The following is an 18,841-nucleotide window of genomic DNA, read 5'->3' as shown; positions in this document are numbered from 1 at the left end:
TTCTGGCCAATTTTTGATTCAGCATCTGCAGTGCTTTTCAACAACGACACTTCAATAATACAAGAATTGGTGAAGTGATTTCACTTCCTGCATCACAATAGTCATGTCCGATGTTCCATTGTTCAAAGTGCCGAATACGCGAAGGCAGCATAATCGACTGCTTCCTTCATTAGCTATTCCACCCACACAGAATAATACCAAACCCAATCTCAAGTTGAATGCAGATTCATCGCAAGATATTGGAGAAGGACGATTTGGTCAATTGAGCATTAGAGACTCACAGAGTGATTTCCAAACACAACTACCAACTCAGCTCAAAAAGCCTCCCCCAGTAATGACAACTATAAACTCTCTATCACCATCATCAAATTCGTCATCCACTCCGAATACGGCAACGTCATCCTTGTCATCGAGCTCCCCTAGGTTGAAGCGAAAACCACCACCAATCTCGACCGATACAACATCTCAACAAGAAGATAATGACAAAGTACGACTGCGGAATACCCTGAATGAGGAGAAGGAGGTCCTGCAAGAATGTGATCAGTGGAAGCTGAAGCTGGATAGTTTTTTGCAAAACAAACACTATCTTGAGCAACTAACTTCTTACGACTGGCATTTTTGTGCTAATAACAACCTCATTGAAGAAATGGGAAAGTTGGGAGAGGGAAATGGAGGATCGGTCACCAAATGCCGTGTTGTAAAGTTACAGAAATCACAAGTTTTTGCTTTGAAAATGATAATTGCAGACTCCAACCCCGATGTGCAAAAACAGATATTTCGAGAGTTGGATGTTGCAAAAAAATGTCAGCACCCCAATATCGTCAACTACTATGGAACTTTTCTTTTGGAAAAGCAGTCAATGATCGGAATAGCGATGGAGTATATGGATGGACATTCTCTAGATGCAATATATAAGGAAGTTGCTAAACGAGACAAAACCAATAGGATAAGCGAAAAGGTGTTGGGTAAGATTGCAAACTCGATTTTGTCGGGATTGGATTATTTGCATCTGAAGAACATCATCCACAGAGATATCAAGCCATCGAATGTTTTATTAGACTCAAAAGGAAACGTCAAGCTATGTGATTTTGGTGTTAGTGGTGAGGCAGTTAATTCTTTTGCATCCACATTTGTTGGCACACAGTACTATATGGCGCCAGAGCGTATCATGGGTAAAAATTACTCGATATCAAGTGACATATGGTCACTAGGCATGTCGATGCTTGAGGTTGCCAGTGGGAAATTTCCTATCGACGTTTCGTTAGGACCAATCGAGGTAGTTGAAATGGTTCTGAGAAGTGAGTTGTCATTGAAGGATAGTGTTTCTGACTGTATTTTTTGGTCTCCTGAATTCAAACGGTTTATAGCTAGGTGTTTGATTAAGGATCCTCAAAAGAGGCCCATACCGAGACAACTTTTGGCCCACGACGAGTGGTGTTTGGCGCAATTGCGAGAGAAGGTGAGAATGGATAGATTTGTTGCTGTTGTTTGGAAATTGAATGAGTGAATAGATTATTGTATAAAGAATACATATGTATCAGTTAATAAAGTTTAGAGAGATATACTTTAGTTAGCATGGTGGTGCCCATATTTTGCACCTACAAGACATCTGTCGTGTAATGTGCTCAAATGTTTATTAATTTTTTTTTTCTTCCAATCAAAATCTCGCAGAACATAATTTTCTTCAAGTGATTAGGTTAGAGTCTACCCCAAAAGTCCAGACGAAAACTCGCTACACTTTATCTGTGCCCCCTTTGCAATTGTTCATATATAAGTCATCAGCTGTCATATTTTGATTTTACAACTTTTCAACTAGACAATTTTACCATCATAAAACAACATGCCTGTACCATTCGAGGGTTTAATACCATATGCCATCATGACGGCTTTCTATGGCTTGGCCGGTCACGGGGTTCAATATATCAGATACTGGGACAACGGTTGGAAGAATGATCGCTATTTTCTAGACCAGTGGGATCACAAGATGATGCAAAGGGATTTCTATCTAACTGGAACTCATCGAGGTCAAACGAGTGAGCCAATAGCTCCAGAAAGCTTCAAGACAATTGAACAAATTGAACAGAGATACTACACACCATACAGGAACCAATTCTTTAGTTTGAGAGATAGGTTGTTTAGAGGATATGTATTTGGTGATTGGAATTTCTCATAGATTCAAAAGAGGGTACGGTTGAGTTTTTTGTATATTTATTTTGAAGAAAAGAAACAAAGTTGAATTGCATACATCATTTATTTGAAATCCTTGTAGGTCCATTTTTCAGTAACCTTTTTGGCGTACTTTCTCTTCTTATGCACTGGAACTCTACTTTCAATCTTACCACTTGATTGTAAGTTTAACATTTGATCATAAAATAGGTTACCTTCTGGTTTTAAGTTTTTCAAATTACTAGTCAATTCATCTGATAACTTCAATTCTAATGGAGTTTCAATAGGGGTGTATTTATGCAATTTGTTCCTTTTCAAACTTCTTGGCTTTTCAGACGGTTTTGTTCTTGACTTACCCTCATCTTCTTCTTGTTGCTGTTTCTGTAGAATTTTATCCAAATTAGAAAGATCCTTCAACTGCTTCTTCAAATCTTTGATTTCTTGTTCTAATTTAACTCTTTCCTTGTGTTTGGTTTGTCTGTTTCTCTTTGTCTTTGTTTTAATCTTGATTTTTGTTGGTTTGTTTATGGACAATGAATAGTCCTTCTCATTTTCACCAATTATGTCTTCCTCCTCCTTTTCTTCTTCTTCTTCATCACTGCCATCGGAAAACATGTTATCATTTAAAGTGACCATAAGCTCTTGAATTCTCAATTTGTGGTCCTCCATCGACTGCCGTGTCAATTCTCTCTGGTATTCCACACCATATTCCTGGTCTATCAACTCCTTCCATGACTCCAACGATGGGTTATACGATTTACCAGCATGGACGGCTTTCTCAGTCAAATCATTTTTGGTGACTTGTATGGGCTTGACACGCAAAGTTGGCGGTACGACCGTAGCTGGAGTGACCTCGGCTGTGGAAGTGCCATAATCAGGGATTTTTGCTTTATGTTTGGTTGTGGTACTACTATCATCATCCCAAAGATCCTCACTATCACCACTTACCAATCCGTCTTGTTCAATTCTTGCCATGGTTATGCTTTCGTCTTTGTATTTACCACCCCGTAATTTCAACAATCTCAACATCTCTGTCTTTTTCACTCCCTGTATTGTTGCATTCTTCTTAGCACGGTTATTGACTAATGCAGGAACTTTGGACTTGTTTGTTAAAATCTCTTGCGTTTTGAGTTTCTTTGGCGTCTTGTACTCTTTCGAAGTAAAGTTGGGGGTTTCATCAATTACAAAATCATCTTGTGCTGAAGGACCTTTCACTATCTCTTCATCTCGTACTTCCTGAAGTTTTGCTTCAATATCATTTAAGTCCACATTCTTTCTCCATGCTTTCTTACCTTTTCTAGAAGGTTGCTTTCTTGTTCTAGCCTGCTCACTCATTGTAAATTGTTAACTTGTTACGGTGAGATAACTTAGTGGACGGGCACGAATTAAATTTTGTAATAAAAAATTAAGAGAGATGAGGTTTTGAGATTTCTTTAAATTACACAAAATAAAAAATTGGAGTACTGAAGCTTGAACGTAGAAACCAACAAATTCATTTCGTAGATGAGCCAAGTTTTAGTAAATTCTCTTCACTCAACTTGGAGGGTACCGAATGTGTCGGTGTTGAACTTGTCCTCTTTCGCTTCTTTAACTGTTGCTTCTTTTCCAATTTGGCTCCATTTATAAACGATAACAAATTATTCCTTCTTCTCACACCCTCGTTAATCCAAAACTCACTTCGATATATCTCCCAGCCCTCTCTTATATCAACATTAAACACCCTTGCATTCAACAATAATTTTACGTCTGTAACACCTATACGAGGTTGACATTGCGATTGACAAGTGACGAGAAAAACTTCAATTTTTGAGTCCTTATTTTGAATGGAACTGGGAGAAATCTTGTGGAAAAATTCCAAACCAAAGTTAACCACAAAAAGGGACAACTCTCGTATCAAGTCGGTTATCTTGTCGGCAAGTGGTGTCTTGATCTTTACCAATCGAACATTCAATTGTCTCAAACCCTTGTTAGTCGAAGAAAGGAACTTTCTAGGAAGGACAATTGTCTTTTGATACTCTCCTGATAAATGGTACAACAATAAGGTAATTACAGTTGAGATCAAAAAGAACTTCAAAATCAATCTTGTGGTCCCCGTTGATGAAACAGAAGCATCTAAAATGAACAAATGATGAGCCAAACCGGAAATAATTGAACACAATAATGCCAAGAAGATCAAGTACTTTCTTCGCATTGCTCTTTGTTGGATCACTTGCTCTCTCAAGCTTTCTTCCAAAATTAACATGTTTCTGAAAACTTTACCAGATGGAGGCATTGATGTGTAGCCGGTCCCGGATTTGTCTAATGATTTATGAGATTTTTCACTTGGCTCCTTCAGCCTCCTTCGTATTTTCGAGCGCAGCTTGCTTGCACGTTTGCTAGGAGTTTCGTCAGGGCTCGGTGAAATAGCCCTTCGTAATGGTGAGGAGTTTCGCGACGACGTCGAGCTCCTCTTGCGCTTGGGGGTTTCATCAACTGCAAACGTAGGTTTCAAGTGCACTGCAGAATTTGAGCCTTTGTTTGAGGTGCTGTCATTCTGAGACTCTTCTTTGTTTATATTGATCACATTGATTTCATCTTCATCTATGTCCTCATCTTCATCGGAACTGTGACTTCTTGCTAATTTTTTCAACTGATTCTGAATATCTCGCCTTGATTTGGATTCATCATTTTGCAAATCCAACGAGCTTTGAGAAGCAATGTCGTCAGAGTCTGAATACATTACAAAATCGATATAGTTGGTTGACGAAGGTATGCTGTTGTTGTGTAAATGTGAAATTGTCAAACGCGGGGATTTCAGAGGTTCATGCAAGGACATCGGGCTTGAATTCGATGAGCCTGGACTGTAACTTTCCATAACAGCAGGATCATCTAGCGAGCTCGAGCTAGACTGATTATGTGTAAGCTCTGCTCCATCATTTTTATCCAATGAGGTTGATGTGGTTGTCGAATTATCTTTGGTCGTGTTCTCAAATTCGTATTGTGCCATGTCAGTGATTGTATAGGGATTTTCAGAAAAAGGGCGTGTTGAAATACAATGATGTAATATAATTCTTATTGAGACGTTGTGTGTCAACAACACGACTAGACCCTGTGATGTTGTGTTTCAAGAATTTGGTTTTAGCATATGCCAAAGAACCAAAAACTTTTTTTTTTTTTTAATTTTCCATCAACAAAAGATAGCTGAGAAATAACAAATATTCAAGTCAAGGTGTACAATAAACAAGTATCCTTTGACACACGGGTTGTATTAGAAAACAGATTACAAAATGACATCCTTGAAGCAATTGAAAGAGAGCTTCGTGTCCGACTTGACTGGTGGATCGATTGAGGAAATATATTTGGTGACTTCGGTGGCACTAACTTCATATCTATCGTACAAACTCATCAAGGACTCAATTACCCAATTGCCGTTGGTGTACGACTATGTGATTAATGTGTTGACTATCCTAACAGCCATAACTATTTACAGCAACAACACGGCCTTTTTACACTATTCGATATTTTTTCCATCACTACTCATGTTTTTGCTAAATCACTATACAAGCAAAAAGAGGAACAAAAAAAGCCAGCGACAACATAGCACTACGAATGATGCTCTTTTGAGTAGAAAACAGTTTCTCACTGCTTATAGATCCCACATGTTGATAATAACCAACTTAGCCATATTAGCAGTTGATTTTAAAATTTTCCCCAGAAGGTTTGCCAAAGTAGAAACATGGGGTACATCAATGATGGATTTGGGAGTAGGATCGTTTGTATTTTCAATGGGATTAGTAAATTCAAGACAATTGATCAAGGTACATTCTCGTTATAGATTCAGTTGGAACGCATACTCGAAAATAATTAAACAAAGTACAATTAAAGCGTTGCCTTTGTTGGTTTTGGGATTTGTTAGGTTTATCAGTGTAAAGAAATTGGAGTACCAAGAGCATGTAACCGAGTATGGTATCCATTGGAATTTTTTCATTACCTTGGGATTGTTGCCGGTTTTGTTGGGTATCTTGGATCCATTTTTGAACATTTTACCACGAGTGCTGGTTGCGTTTGCTCTTCTTTTATTGAATGAGTTGATACTAAAGAGGACCAGTGTGCTCCCGATGATACTATCTAGCGGAAACAGAATGGACAACTTCTTGACTATGAACAAGGAAGGGATATACTCATTTTTGGGATACTTTACTATATTCATATTTGGTCAATCGTTTGGATCGTTTGTCCTAACCGAGTATCCTACAAGGAACAACTTGATCTTTATAAGTAAAACCAAAGTAACCAAAAGAAATTCCAATTTTGTATCAGTGTCCACAACAGAGGGTTTGGTTATATCAACCATATTTTATCAAGCTTTGTTCACAATAGTGAACAACTCCAACAACCTCACCAACATTTCAAGAAGATTTGCCAATGCATCTTACATTTTGTGGGTTGTGTCCTACAATGCCGCATTTTTATTGGGGTACAACTTGATCGATAAGTTACTTCCGGAACAAACCGAAGTTGCTTCAGATGTGTTGGAAGGTGTCAATAACAATGGGTTACTTGCATTTTTATTGGGTAATCTTACAACTGGGTTGATTAATATGCTGATCAATACGTTGGAGGTTTCCGGTACAGTTGCATTTTTGATTCTAATTGGTTACAGCATTGTGTGGTTATCTGTAACGATTGTCTTGAACCGCAAGCATATTTATATCAAGCTCTAAGCTAGAATAGAAGGGGGGGGTGTCAAGCCAAGATGTTGGTCAGCATGTGAAAAGTTACACAAACTATGTAGATAAAATGTGTAGAGCATCCATTTTGTATACGAGTGTTTTACTGTGAACACACAGAACAAACTCAGAATCGTAACGAGTAAAGACTTGGTTCCTCTACACGCTTGTATAGTGTAGTTCATGAGTCAAGCTCAGATGGAGAAAGCAAAAAGCATAGAGGAAAAGGAAAAGGTAAAAAAAAAAAATGCGGCAAAAAAAAAGCAGGAGAAAGGAAAAAGGGATTCACAGTTGAGTGATTTCTGGAAGATATTAATTACCAACTTCATCATCACACTCACTTGAGCTCCCAGTTTTTTGTTGCTATCTCCCTATACGTTTGTAACTTGATCCCACACACCTTTTACATTATGGCTTCCGACAATAGATCAGACTCACCATCCTCAGTATCTTCAAACGCCTCAGCCTCAGCCTCGGCTTCTTCATCGGCTTCAAGTTCTCATTCATGGACGTCTTTTCTCAAATCAATTGCATCATTTAATGGTGATTTATCTTCACTAACTGCGCCACCATTTATATTATCTCCTACTTCGCTCGTGGAGTATTCCCAGTATTGGGCCGAACATCCCGATTTGTTCATTGCACCTAGCAAGTTGACTGTCTCCGAAGACGCAGAAGCTAGTACAATTGATGCCATGAATTTGAAGAGGGCTATTGCTGTTACCAAATGGTTTATATCTACATTGAAATCCCAATACTGCTCTAGAAATGAAAGTATGGGAAGTGAAAAGAAGCCATTGAATCCATTTTTGGGGGAAGTTTTTGTTGGGAAATGGGATAGCGAAGAGTTGGGCGAGACCATCTTATTGAGTGAACAGGTTAGTCACCACCCACCAGTAACTGCCTATGCCATTAGGAATGACAAGAACAATGTCACGTTGCAAGGATACAATGGAATCACATCCAAGATTTCTGCTACTTCCATCAATATTAAACAATATGGGCACGCGCTTTTAGATTACAACAACTTGAAAGAAAGCTACTTGATAACATTGCCACCTTTGCACATTGAAGGGTTGATTACTGCATCACCCTTTGTTGAGTTGGAGGGAACGTCTTATATACAAGCCTCAAATGGGTACTTTACAGTCATAGAATACAGTGGTAGAGGTTGGGTTTCAGGTAAGAAGAATACTTTCAAGGCAAGGATATACCGCGACTCCTTTTCCAGCTCCTCAAAGGAGAATGCCTTGGTCACAATACAAGGTCAATGGTCCGGTAAGTCATATATCGACAAAGGCTCAGCAACTCCTACTTCCAAAACTGGTGAGTTGTTCTATGACGCAAATGCATTGAAAGCCCTCCATTTGACAGTCAAGCCAATTGAAGAACAAAAGGAATTTGAGTCGAGAAGAGCTTGGGAAAAAGTAGCTGAAGCAATTAAGAAGCTGGATTACAATTTGATCGCCGAGGAAAAATCGAAGATTGAGAATGAGCAAAGAGAATTGAGAAAGAAGGAAAAGGAAGAAGGAACCAAGTGGCAAACAAGATGGTTTGATATTGTTGATTACAGCAACCGATCTGAGGATACTAATTTGACCCCACCAGATGATTTCATCAATTTGACTAACCAAGCCAATTTGTCGATCCATAATGCACCTCTGGGTTCATTAAAGAAATCAAAATACGATCATGGGGATGCCAAACACTGGAGATTTGTTCCTGAGAAATTCGAACAAGATGACATCAAGGTTTAAAGCGTTTGATGCTTTTGTGAAGTTTGATTGTATAAAGAGTGTAGACTTGTTGTTTTGAAAAGGTTTTTAATTGTTATTGCATATGTAAGAACGAGGGGGGTCTCGTTAATGTAATCTCGGTAATATCTCTCTTTTGCGCAAACTGTTTTCCGAAAAAAAAAAAAATCAACTGATCTTCCCCAGAAATGAGCCAATAAATGTGGCTTGTGACTTTTGTCTAGTTAGCTTTTGCAAATCCCTCCTGGTTTTACTCCACCATCAAAGCTATAAATAGGGACGCAATTCGACAATAACCACCCTTTTTCTTTTCCTCCTTTTCTTCGTTTCCCACAAAACGCAATTTCTTTCACTAGCCAAAGTGTTTCATTTTAAACGCTACGCACTCGTTGCCCTAATCATTTTACTATTAAACATCCAGGTCTATCCAGTATTGAAATCAGTGGCTGCAAAGATTTTCTCCACCATGCTGCAGTCTCTGTCTAACCGTACTATTGTAGTTGGTTCAGGGCTAGCCGGGTTAACAACAACGTTGCAACTAATTTCGCAAAATCATCCAGTTACCATGATTGAAAAGACTACTAAATTGGGTGGTAACTCAATCAAAGCTTCATCAGGAATCAATGGCGTGCCTACTATATATCAACACAATGATGATACTGTGGAAGCGTTCAAAGACGATACTCTCAAGTCGGGAAAGGGCTTATGTAACCCTAGTTTGGTTGATGAATTGACTTCTCGTTCGCGTGATGCCATTGAATGGTTAACTAAGGACTTGAAAATTGATCTTTCACTGGTTACACAATTAGGTGGTCACTCGTTTGCCAGAACGCATAAAGGAGCGGGTAAATTGCCACCGGGATTTTCCATAGTTCTGACATTGATAAAACGTATTGAAGAAATCCAGGTAAGTAACCCCGACATATTGACTATACACAAAAACAGCCGCTTGGTGAAGATTTTATCCGATGGTGGTGATAATAATAAGGTTAGCGGTGTTCAATATCAAGATCAAACCTCCAATGAAGTCAAGAGTGAGTATGGTGTCAATGTGGTATTAGCTACTGGTGGATTTTCAGCCGATACTCAAAATCTCGAAACTTCATTGCTCAAACAATACCGTCCTGACTTGCTTCAATTTGCATCATCCAATGGTGAACAAACAACAGGGGACGGCCAGAAAATTGCATTGCGCGATGTCAATGCTCATTTGATTCAAATGGATCAAATTCAAGTTCACCCCACTGGTTTCATCAAGCCAGAAAATGTTGCATCTCAATGGAAATTCCTTTGTGGGGAACTCATGCGCGGTATTGGTGGTATCTTGTTATCACCAAATGGTTACAGATTTGTAAATGAGTTGACTACTAGAGATGTAGTTACTGAAGCTGTGATGCAACATTGTCAAGTGAAGCAAGAAAACAAATTGGGTTTACCGGTTGGTACATATGTCTCAGTGCTTGTGGTAAGTGGCGATGATTATCCCAAAGCTGCAAATCATATTGACTTCTATGCCTCACAGGGATTATTGCAAAAGGGAACACTCGAGGATTTATTAAAATTGTTGCAAAGTATCAACCCAGAGAATGATAAATTGACTACAACCAAGTTACAACAAACATTTGATGAGTATAACGAAGTCGTCAAGTCAAAGAAAAAGGATACATTGAATAGAACTGTGTTTGGAAGTGCAATTTCTTCACCAATTTATTTCGGATTAACAACGCCTGTTTTGCATTTTGCCATGGGTGGAATTGAAGTTGACTCACATGCACATGTAATCAATTCTCAGGGTCAAATCATTCCAAACTTATATGCCGTTGGTGAAGTAAGTGCTGGTGTCCATGGCGCCAACCGACTTGGTGGCAGTTCATTATTGGAATGTGTAGTGTTTGGCAAGAAAGTTAGTCAAGAAATCTTGAGTCACTAGAATGGCTCCAAGCAGGTGGTATGAAATAAAATATAATGAAAAATCTGTGCCTACAATTATCGATAGCTTTTATAAAATGCTTTTTGAATATTAACACCAAGTTATAAACTATAAAGTTACACACTTCATCCTATATTTCTCCCTCGTACTTGCTCCCCAGGTTACAGCTGAACAAAAAAGAATGTGCTTGTATATATTTTCACACCTTCTCCATTCAGTCGTAATCTGTGATAAAAAAATTGTAATTGTGGGTTTTGAATTTTTGATTTTGAGACCCATTTCATTTTGTATAGTGTATATTGTATGTTTTGGTTGTAGAATGATTTTTATATCCAACAATCACAGCTTTTTTGCTCTCCTTTGGGTTTTGCTAATCAGCTTAGATGTTTGATGGGTACAACATGATTCTAACTGAAGCACCAAATGTCTTTGGCGGCAAGTTCTTCTTAAAGTTGGCTCTGACTAAACCATTGTTACCGTGAGTTCTGGCAATTTTACCCCAAATGACTCTGATTTTAGAACCTCTGATTTCCTTTTGAGCTCTGTAAACGTAAGCAATTCTTTTACCTAAGTAGAATTTGGCATCTTGTGGAGAACCAACACCTTCGATTTGGATCAATGAAACCTTTGGGTTGGTGACGTTTTTAGATCTTTGGTAGGAGATATGTTTACCTTTAACGTATACTAAATTAAAACAGTTAGTAAATTGTTCATTCAAACAAAGTGAAGCAGTTGTGGAAAAGGGTGATGAGTCATGTGTGTGGAAACTAGAAACTGGAAACTGAAAACTGAAAACTGAAAAACAAATGAAACGACTTCACTGGTTGCACAATTCTGTCGCTCCGGTTTACACTGAACGTGTACATTATTGGTGCCTGGTGCACTTTCCAGTTCAATCTTTCCATCTGTTCGGAGGGAGTAAATAGTATCCAATTATCTCGATGTTCTGGATCTCTTCCATCCAACATATGCTACCGCACTTCTATCACTGCTCTTTCATTTGAAACATACATCTGTGTGATTCAGCCATTGTTGTTGTGTATAAGGTTGAGGTTTTGAATAACTCTAATGACCAAGTGAAAATTTGTAGACACAAGTTTTTTTTTTTTTGCTCAAAGCGTGAAGGTGGTTAATTAGTATGTATTATGTAATACTTATGATACTTAATTATGTAATACAACCATATGCTGCATTGGTAGCGTAGTAGATTCTTGTTTGTTCTTTCTTTCTTTGTGGGTAATACTGTAAACCGGTAGCACCAAACAAATGAAAAGCATTATACAAAAACGAAGCCCTAGCTAGTAGCACGTGCACGCCCTTTCCAGCTGACTGAAACTACTTGTAAGCTATTAAGCAAAACAAACCCGACATCTCAAACTCCACTGCAATTGATGTTCAGAAAGGGATCACATTAGGTCGTACTCAAATTGTTTTGGTTTCTTCTAGCATGGAATTGGGCCAGTAGAGGAGTAATGTACTGAAAATATGAGAGAATGTTGTAGAACAATGATGTAGAATTTGTTGTGCCGTGTTTCTTACCGGCAACCGTAGAAACAGTGAAAAACTGGGTCTTTGCCTTTTCAGGTAAAACACTAACAGGCCAGTTTGAGCCACGGAGAGCACAACCGTAACCGAAGAATGGACAAATCGTGCGCATTTACCCCAGTCGCATTTGAAATCAAATTATACAATATGATGCGGGTTTGTGCCATAGAAGTCAAACACTATGAGCATAACTTGTAATCGCAATCTGGTCAATCACGATGATCTTGATGGTTGTAATGCAACTCTACCGCCTTTATCTGAAATGAAATTCAAATTCCGTTCCCTCGCAATTCCACAAACTTATTTGTAGCGAACGATGCACAAAATAGAATACAATATTAAACAGAGGAACAAAAAATTTGGAATCGTATGTCATCGCGATTTTTGACAGTTCATTTTATTACTAACATTGGAGTCACCAAGGAGATACTACATAAACCTCAATTGAGCTTAAATACAGATACAGGTCACACAATTGAGCTTATTTGATAATGCTGACCCAACCAAATACACAGTTTTCCTCGTCTTCGACTGCAGCAAATCCTGTCACGCCTAGTGAGGGGTTACAGCAACCTTCTTCATCGCAATTACAACGCCAGCCTGAACAGCAGTCTTTACCAAACCTCAATAACCATCACCATCATCATCACCATCATCACACGCATCCACATCATCACCACCACCACCATCTCGATCCTCACCACCATCACCATATTATAGATAACTCTAACCATCATCTTCATCATCACGCTAATGAACTCGAGAACAACTCACGGAATCCAAATCCTGTAAGTAACGAGATGTCCCAACAACAACAACAACAACAATTGGTAAAATCACTCAGTGATACGTCAGATAACAAGGATGGTAGTAACAACACAGCACTTCTGGCCATACTGAGTAAACGAAGTAAACCTAAATTGAACATTGAACCAATTGAGTTGATAATCAAGGAGCTTTTTCCTCATAGGCGGTTCCTTGGAACAATCATTTACAACCCGACAACGACATGGGAAACACTTCAAACACGTACGCTTTACGGATTAAAGCCATCGCTAATTTCCCGTTTTGATGAAATCAAAAAAGCTTATAAACAACAAATGAAAATTAATAGATTACCCACGCGATATATTCCGGTTGTACCACCACTACCTCAAGAGTATATCAATAGTGTGATTGATGTCAAGATTCCATTTCGATATATTGTTGAGTTCAAGCAAGATTTCTACAATGAAATAGTTAGTAGAGAATTATGGGGTGGTGCAAGTGGAGTTTATACTGATGATTCAGATATTTTGCAAGTGTTGTTACACATGGGGTTTTTTAACGACTCTATCGACCTAAGTACTTGGAATAAGAAATGGGAAAAGAGAGATATATTGAGACCTATCAATTTATTAAACCAATCTGTTAAAGATTCGAATCTGCCAGAGAATAATAACGAGAATGGAAATAAGACCGATTCTCACCGACAATTAACTGCTACAACTCCACAACCAATTGATCAAGACATTTATGGTGATTTATCAGTTCAGATTCTTCTTCTTCCTTCATTACCATCGTATTATGGATTTTTCGCCAATGGAATAAATTCTCGTTCGTGGAATTTGACTCAATCAACAAACAGTCAACATACAGGGTTAAGTTTTGCTGTGTATAATGTTAAATGGGAAGAAAGAGGTTCTTATCTACATGAACGGATTTTGATGCATGGAGTTGAATTTGAAAATGAAGTTGATTACGAATTGAATCATGAATCAATGAGAGCAAAAGGTGGTTGGCAGTTTGATTATGATGCATACAAGAAAATAAAAGAATCCATAAAAGCGCAAAGCCTGGAAGGTTAAATCAAAAGGCTAAGAATGAGAGCAAAAAGCAAACGAATGGAGTTTAAGAAAAGGGGGGTATTTTGTTGTGCGTGTAGATATTTCAGTTCGTGTTGTAATGGTTTATGACCAACATTGTATAGTCTTTTTTGCCAATGTGATTGTTTTTAGTCAGAGAAAACCAATCTACTTGCCGGGTCTTAGTACATTTTTCAATGTTATAAGTTTGCTTCTTTTCATTTTGCAACTCAAAAAGAAATATCATCACGTGACTCATTTGATAAGAAAATGTGTCACTCATAACTCTATTTTACAATACTTTAAAATTATTATTATTATTACCATTTACAGAATCACCTGTTTTTATCATGCTCACCTCACTGTAGAAATCAAAGAAAGAGAGAGAGAGAGAGAGAGAGAGAGAGAGAGAGAGAGAGCTATATCATTATATATTGAGAGCCAATCACTCTTCTTTCTAATAATAATATCTACCTGTCACTGTGTGTTTATACGTTTACCATATCCACATTTTTTTTGTTGTTAATATCAGGCGGTTGTCTCTCACACTGATAACCGCCCTCGGATAATAATTAAATCCTTGACTCTAAATTACAGTTACAGATTCTTACAACTCTTGACATCATATTGCAGAAGCTTACCACTCTATTAGTCAAATTTACTACTGTTTTCAAACCACACTTGCATCTAGTTGCATTTGCCTTGGGCAGAGAGTGTTAATGGCGAGTTGTTTTGCCTTTGGTTCTCTAAAACTCAACAAAGTACAAGCTCTTTTTTTTTTTTTTTTTTTTTTTGGGTTTGACGTTATATCCTAATTTTTTTTTTGGGAGTATTTGAGCATTTTTGCGTACAAACAGAAAAACAGATGGTAACTGTTGCTACTACTACAGCCATGAGTAGTGAGAGTCAAAGTATAGCTGATACCCATAAATCAAAGCTATCTACATTTGCAAAACTTAGGAAATCACAATCAACTCCCAAACTACGAGATAGGAAAAACTCAAGATCGACTTATAACCATCCCATAACATCGTATACGGCGATCAATAGTCCAACTTCAAACACAGCAACACCTACATCTTCAACAGTTGCCACAACGGGACCAGCATCTACAATAGCATCAACTAGGGCCACTACTACGCCACTGACAAGAAAGAAAATTAGTGCACCTAAAACGACATTGACGACAACTAAAACAACAACAGCATCTTCTTCACTGGGGTTCTTTAAAAAGATATCTCATGAATGGCATTCGTTTATACATCGATTAAAATCAATATCAGAAGATGTATTCACTGTTGATACGTTGATTGATGAGTTGTTTGTTGATGATGAGTCAGATGACCATATGAGTTTTGATAAATTGGTTAGAGCGTCAAAAGGGTACAATACAACTGAGGAAAAATTTTTACAAGATTATAAAAAATACAAGAGTTTGGATAAGATGTATGACCATTATAATGGCAGCAGTAACCAAAGTAGTGGGTCTCATAATAGTGGTAACAACCATGGTCGTCATTCTGTTGTCACTCACTATAGTAGTCAAGTATTGAACAACCATGATGTTGGTAGTTCAACTACAGTTGTTTCCGATCAAACAAGTTTTAATGTGCGCACTACTTTACAAGATGTTATACGACATCACCAAGCACAGTTTCGGATTATAGATGAGGTGGATCTGGACAGCGATGGAGACGGAGTGGAGGAAGAGGAGGAGCAAGAGGAAGAAGAGGAAGCCTTGGATAGCATGACAGCAACTGGATCATCTACAAACACCCGTGATATACCGCAATACAATGATATCGATTTCACAATACTACGAAGAGAATTTGAAAATATGTTGGCATCAACAACCACAACCATGACTAAAGTACCTTGTGATTCAACAAAAAGGCATCCACTCGAATCAGTGCCACTACCATCAACAACAACGTCATTGACATCGGTATCGAGACCTTTGTCACTGGTACAACCATTACCACAGCAACAACATCAACAAGAAGAGGATGTTAATGTTGGCACTATACTTTGGAACTATCGTCGTCGTAAATGGCTTTATTGTCCAGATCGAGCAAAAGCAGAGTTACGTATCAAGCAAACTTCATTATCGCATATTCCCAAAGAATCTTACTACAAAATATATTCATCCTTGATTAATGAGAATAGAGTCTTGAAAAAGGACAAGCATATTAATTTACTGGATTTGATCAAGATTGTTCATGTGGGGTGGATTGAGGAAAAGAAATGGGAGCCATAAAGGAGAAGGGAGGGTATGTCATTAGCTTATTTAGTTCTTTTAATTATCATTTCAATTTGGTAATGAATTCAATCACAGTTTTGGAAATCAAAAGGTGGCACCAACTTTGCTTTTCAATCACGCTCATTTATCAACTTTAATGTATATTCTAAGATTCTCAAATCTTGATCAATTAATTCACATCTTTTTTGCAAACTTAGTCTTCTTACTGTATTATTACTATTGCTTCTCTCATTCTTCGTCCCATGTCCAATTTTGCGTCCATCTCCATCATCATTTTCCTCCACCACGTTATTATCAGCAACTATCCTTTCGTCAATTCGAACCACATCATTCATGGCATCAAGTTTGCGTCGGCATCCTTGACTCAAATTGGTAATTTTCCGTTTCAGTTTCATCAAATTATAATAATTGCGACTAATTTCTTCATTTAATTGGTGGTCGATATTGTCATTCAATTGATGTATCGTGGCGATCTTATCCAACAAGTTGCTCTTCGTTGTTAATGGATCAGTATCGGAATTAGATAATACCAAGTGATTGGCTAGTGTATGTAGTTGTTTAATGTAATTTGCTGATTGTTTGAGATCTTGCTGTTGCGTTAGTTTGGCTTGTTGATGGATGGTTGTGTGTGGTGTAGATGATGAGCTATTGGAAGGGTCTGGTTGTTGTTTCGGTTGGTTTGATGTGGAGGATGCCATTTGTGAAAATCGAAAATCAAAAAGTGAAAAGTGAAAAGTAAGTGATGTTTTGGTTGATGATGGGTTTAGAAAATGAATGTGTATCAGTTCGTCTGATAACGGGGTGGTTTTTGATCTCTCGGTAACTCCTTTTGCGCGGGATGTAAACAAAGTTGGTCAAAAGTGATTAATGTCGAATTTTGCAACCATAAAAAAGAGAAACATAACCTAACGGAGAGGGTATAAAACCGAACGTAAGTAAAATGAAGACTCACATATTCTCCTCAACGGTTACAGTTATAGCTTAGTCATTTCAACAGAAACTATCTTTTGCAATAGGGAAAATTGTTCGAAACCTGTTACCAAGTGTCAAAATCTCGTTTCTATAAAGAAGAGAAAGACACCGGCAGAGTCAGAAGCAGAAAGCTGTTGTGTGATTGACATGTAACAGCTCTATAAGACAACTTTTCGCTGTCAATTACTACTTTGTTTCTGTTTCGTTATGAAAGTCGTTGATATCTACAGAAATTTAGGGCTTAGACCTAATGGGCACATGACTTACAAATATAGCTACCAATGTTCTTTATATGCAGTACATATATTAGTTTTGTGTAAATTTTCACTACCAATGTATCGAATTCTTTCTAGAGAGTGAGAGACAGGGAGAGAGACCTTTGAAAAAAAAAAAATTTTAGAAATCCAAGAAGCAAGTAAGTACTAAACCCATACCAATCTAATCAACCACAATGGCTTTACAAGACGTCGTCACTAGGGAATACACCATTAACTTGCACAAGAGAGTATGTTCTTGAACTATTTGGAATGGAGGAGCGAAGGAGAATTGGAAGTGACATGGGAATTATTGCATTTGTATCACTGGAGAAGGATCAAGAGCCAACACGAGGCGGGTCAAATAAACTTCTGATCTCATGAGAACGTATCATGGAGAGAAGGTGTAATGAGATTTCAAGTCTCGAGTAAACTGATCAACTAGGCAAAAACCTAGCGACATGACCTGACGAGGAAAGATCTCACAACAGTACGGAATCCTTACATATGATGGCCCCTATAATGTTTATGTCACCACTTTACACGCAAAGCCCTAGTTACTTACAGAGTCCAAACAATCCCTTCTCACAAATTGAGTATATTATACTAACCTTTCTTTTTTTTTAGTTGCACGGTGTTCACTTCAAAAAGAGAGCTCCAAAGGCTGTCAAAGAAATCAGAAAGTTTGCCACTTTACACATGGGAACCACTGATGTTAGATTAGACCCAAAATTGAACGTTGCTTTGTGGAAGAGAGGTGTCCAAGGTGTTGAACACAGAATGAGATTGAGAATTTCAAGAAAGAGAAATGATGAAGAAAACTCCAAGGAAAAATTATTTGCTTATGTTGAACCAGTAATTGTTCCTTCTACTAAAGGTTTACAAACTGTTGTTGTTGAAGATGAAGAGTAAATTTGATTTTTGAAAAAAAAAAAAAGAAAATTGAATCAAGACTTAAGGGGAATTAAAGACAGGTTGTGAAGATAGTAGGGTTACTAGCTTTGTATAATAACATAAATTTCACGCATATAATAAGGGACATAAATTGTAGTAAGTGGGAAGGTGTACTAATCGTCCACTCGATAGAGAGACATTCTCGTTAGCTCATCTAGTGGAATTTGATCCTCACAAGAGACTAATCGCAAACTTCTCGGTTCATTCTACACTCTTCACTGATTTCCAAAACAAACCTTTTCCGTATATTTCAATACAAAGTATAAACTAAGTAAAGCCTAATTGTAAAAATGTTAGTACTAATAATTCATTTCTAATTGTCCCATCCCGCCCCCCAAAGTGCCGGAAAAGAACGCCTTTGTTTATCTCAGTGTAACTATGACTATTAATACCATATCATTGCCAATCGGTCCCAAAATTCCATCAAAACGATAGAATCATCAAATCTTCTAA

General features: G+C 37.8%; 12 protein-coding genes across 12 annotated transcripts; 8 read left to right on the top strand and 4 right to left on the bottom strand. All coding sequences in view use genetic code 12, as the record gives it.

The window, feature by feature from the left end:
- Positions 1-103: 103 nt before the first annotated feature.
- Positions 104-1,507, top strand: MKK2 (mitogen-activated protein kinase kinase; the record flags this gene model as incomplete). The annotated part of the gene is made up of 1 exon (XM_036809882.1): positions 104-1,507. The coding sequence occupies one exon, from the start codon at positions 104-106 to the stop codon at positions 1,505-1,507; it is 1,404 nt and encodes a 467-aa protein (XP_036666474.1).
- Positions 1,508-1,840: 333 nt separating this feature from the next.
- CPAR2_209510 (uncharacterized protein) lies at positions 1,841-2,173 on the top strand (the record flags this gene model as incomplete). The annotated part of the gene is made up of 1 exon (XM_036809881.1): positions 1,841-2,173. The coding sequence occupies one exon, from the start codon at positions 1,841-1,843 to the stop codon at positions 2,171-2,173; it is 333 nt and encodes a 110-aa protein (XP_036666473.1).
- Positions 2,174-2,250: 77 nt separating this feature from the next.
- On the bottom strand, positions 2,251-3,501 carry CPAR2_209500 (uncharacterized protein; the record flags this gene model as incomplete). The annotated part of the gene is made up of 1 exon (XM_036809880.1): positions 2,251-3,501. One exon carries the CDS (start codon positions 3,499-3,501, stop codon positions 2,251-2,253), a length of 1,251 nt encoding a protein of 416 aa, XP_036666472.1.
- Positions 3,502-3,658: 157 nt separating this feature from the next.
- On the bottom strand, positions 3,659-5,152 carry SPO7 (Nem1-Spo7 phosphatase regulatory subunit; the record flags this gene model as incomplete). The annotated part of the gene is made up of 1 exon (XM_036809877.1): positions 3,659-5,152. The coding sequence occupies one exon, from the start codon at positions 5,150-5,152 to the stop codon at positions 3,659-3,661; it is 1,494 nt and encodes a 497-aa protein (XP_036666471.1).
- Positions 5,153-5,432: 280 nt separating this feature from the next.
- GWT1 (glucosaminyl-phosphotidylinositol O-acyltransferase) lies at positions 5,433-6,869 on the top strand (the record flags this gene model as incomplete). Its single annotated transcript, XM_036809876.1, has 1 exon — positions 5,433-6,869. The coding sequence occupies one exon, from the start codon at positions 5,433-5,435 to the stop codon at positions 6,867-6,869; it is 1,437 nt and encodes a 478-aa protein (XP_036666470.1).
- Positions 6,870-7,285: 416 nt separating this feature from the next.
- Positions 7,286-8,632, top strand: CPAR2_209470 (oxysterol-binding protein; the record flags this gene model as incomplete). Its single annotated transcript, XM_036809875.1, has 1 exon — positions 7,286-8,632. The coding sequence occupies one exon, from the start codon at positions 7,286-7,288 to the stop codon at positions 8,630-8,632; it is 1,347 nt and encodes a 448-aa protein (XP_036666469.1).
- A 463-nt stretch (positions 8,633-9,095) lies between these two features.
- OSM1 (Osm1p) lies at positions 9,096-10,559 on the top strand (the record flags this gene model as incomplete). The annotated part of the gene is made up of 1 exon (XM_036809874.1): positions 9,096-10,559. One exon carries the CDS (start codon positions 9,096-9,098, stop codon positions 10,557-10,559), a length of 1,464 nt encoding a protein of 487 aa, XP_036666468.1.
- A 379-nt stretch (positions 10,560-10,938) lies between these two features.
- CPAR2_209450 (60S ribosomal protein eL33) lies at positions 10,939-11,589 on the bottom strand (the record flags this gene model as incomplete). Its single annotated transcript, XM_036809873.1, has 2 exons — positions 10,939-11,243; positions 11,571-11,589. The coding sequence occupies 2 exons, from the start codon at positions 11,587-11,589 to the stop codon at positions 10,939-10,941; spliced, it is 324 nt and encodes a 107-aa protein (XP_036666467.1).
- Positions 11,590-12,595: 1,006 nt separating this feature from the next.
- On the top strand, positions 12,596-13,951 carry RXT3 (Rxt3p; the record flags this gene model as incomplete). Its single annotated transcript, XM_036809872.1, has 1 exon — positions 12,596-13,951. One exon carries the CDS (start codon positions 12,596-12,598, stop codon positions 13,949-13,951), a length of 1,356 nt encoding a protein of 451 aa, XP_036666466.1.
- An 862-nt stretch (positions 13,952-14,813) lies between these two features.
- On the top strand, positions 14,814-16,205 carry CPAR2_209430 (uncharacterized protein; the record flags this gene model as incomplete). The annotated part of the gene is made up of 1 exon (XM_036809871.1): positions 14,814-16,205. The coding sequence occupies one exon, from the start codon at positions 14,814-14,816 to the stop codon at positions 16,203-16,205; it is 1,392 nt and encodes a 463-aa protein (XP_036666465.1).
- Positions 16,206-16,318: 113 nt separating this feature from the next.
- On the bottom strand, positions 16,319-16,906 carry CPAR2_209420 (uncharacterized protein; the record flags this gene model as incomplete). The annotated part of the gene is made up of 1 exon (XM_036809870.1): positions 16,319-16,906. The coding sequence occupies one exon, from the start codon at positions 16,904-16,906 to the stop codon at positions 16,319-16,321; it is 588 nt and encodes a 195-aa protein (XP_036666464.1).
- A 725-nt stretch (positions 16,907-17,631) lies between these two features.
- Positions 17,632-18,346, top strand: CPAR2_209410 (60S ribosomal protein eL31; the record flags this gene model as incomplete). Its single annotated transcript, XM_036809869.1, has 2 exons — positions 17,632-17,685; positions 18,062-18,346. The coding sequence occupies 2 exons, from the start codon at positions 17,632-17,634 to the stop codon at positions 18,344-18,346; spliced, it is 339 nt and encodes a 112-aa protein (XP_036666463.1).
- Between the last annotated feature and the right edge of the window lie 495 nt (positions 18,347-18,841).

Source organism: Candida parapsilosis, contig 005809 (genome assembly GCF_000182765.1).
Source record: "Candida parapsilosis strain CDC317 annotated contig 005809".
Lineage (NCBI taxonomy): Eukaryota > Fungi > Ascomycota > Pichiomycetes > Serinales > Debaryomycetaceae > Lodderomyces > Lodderomyces parapsilosis.
Note: the sequence above shows the minus strand (reverse complement) of the source record. Positions and strands in the feature narration are given on the sequence as shown.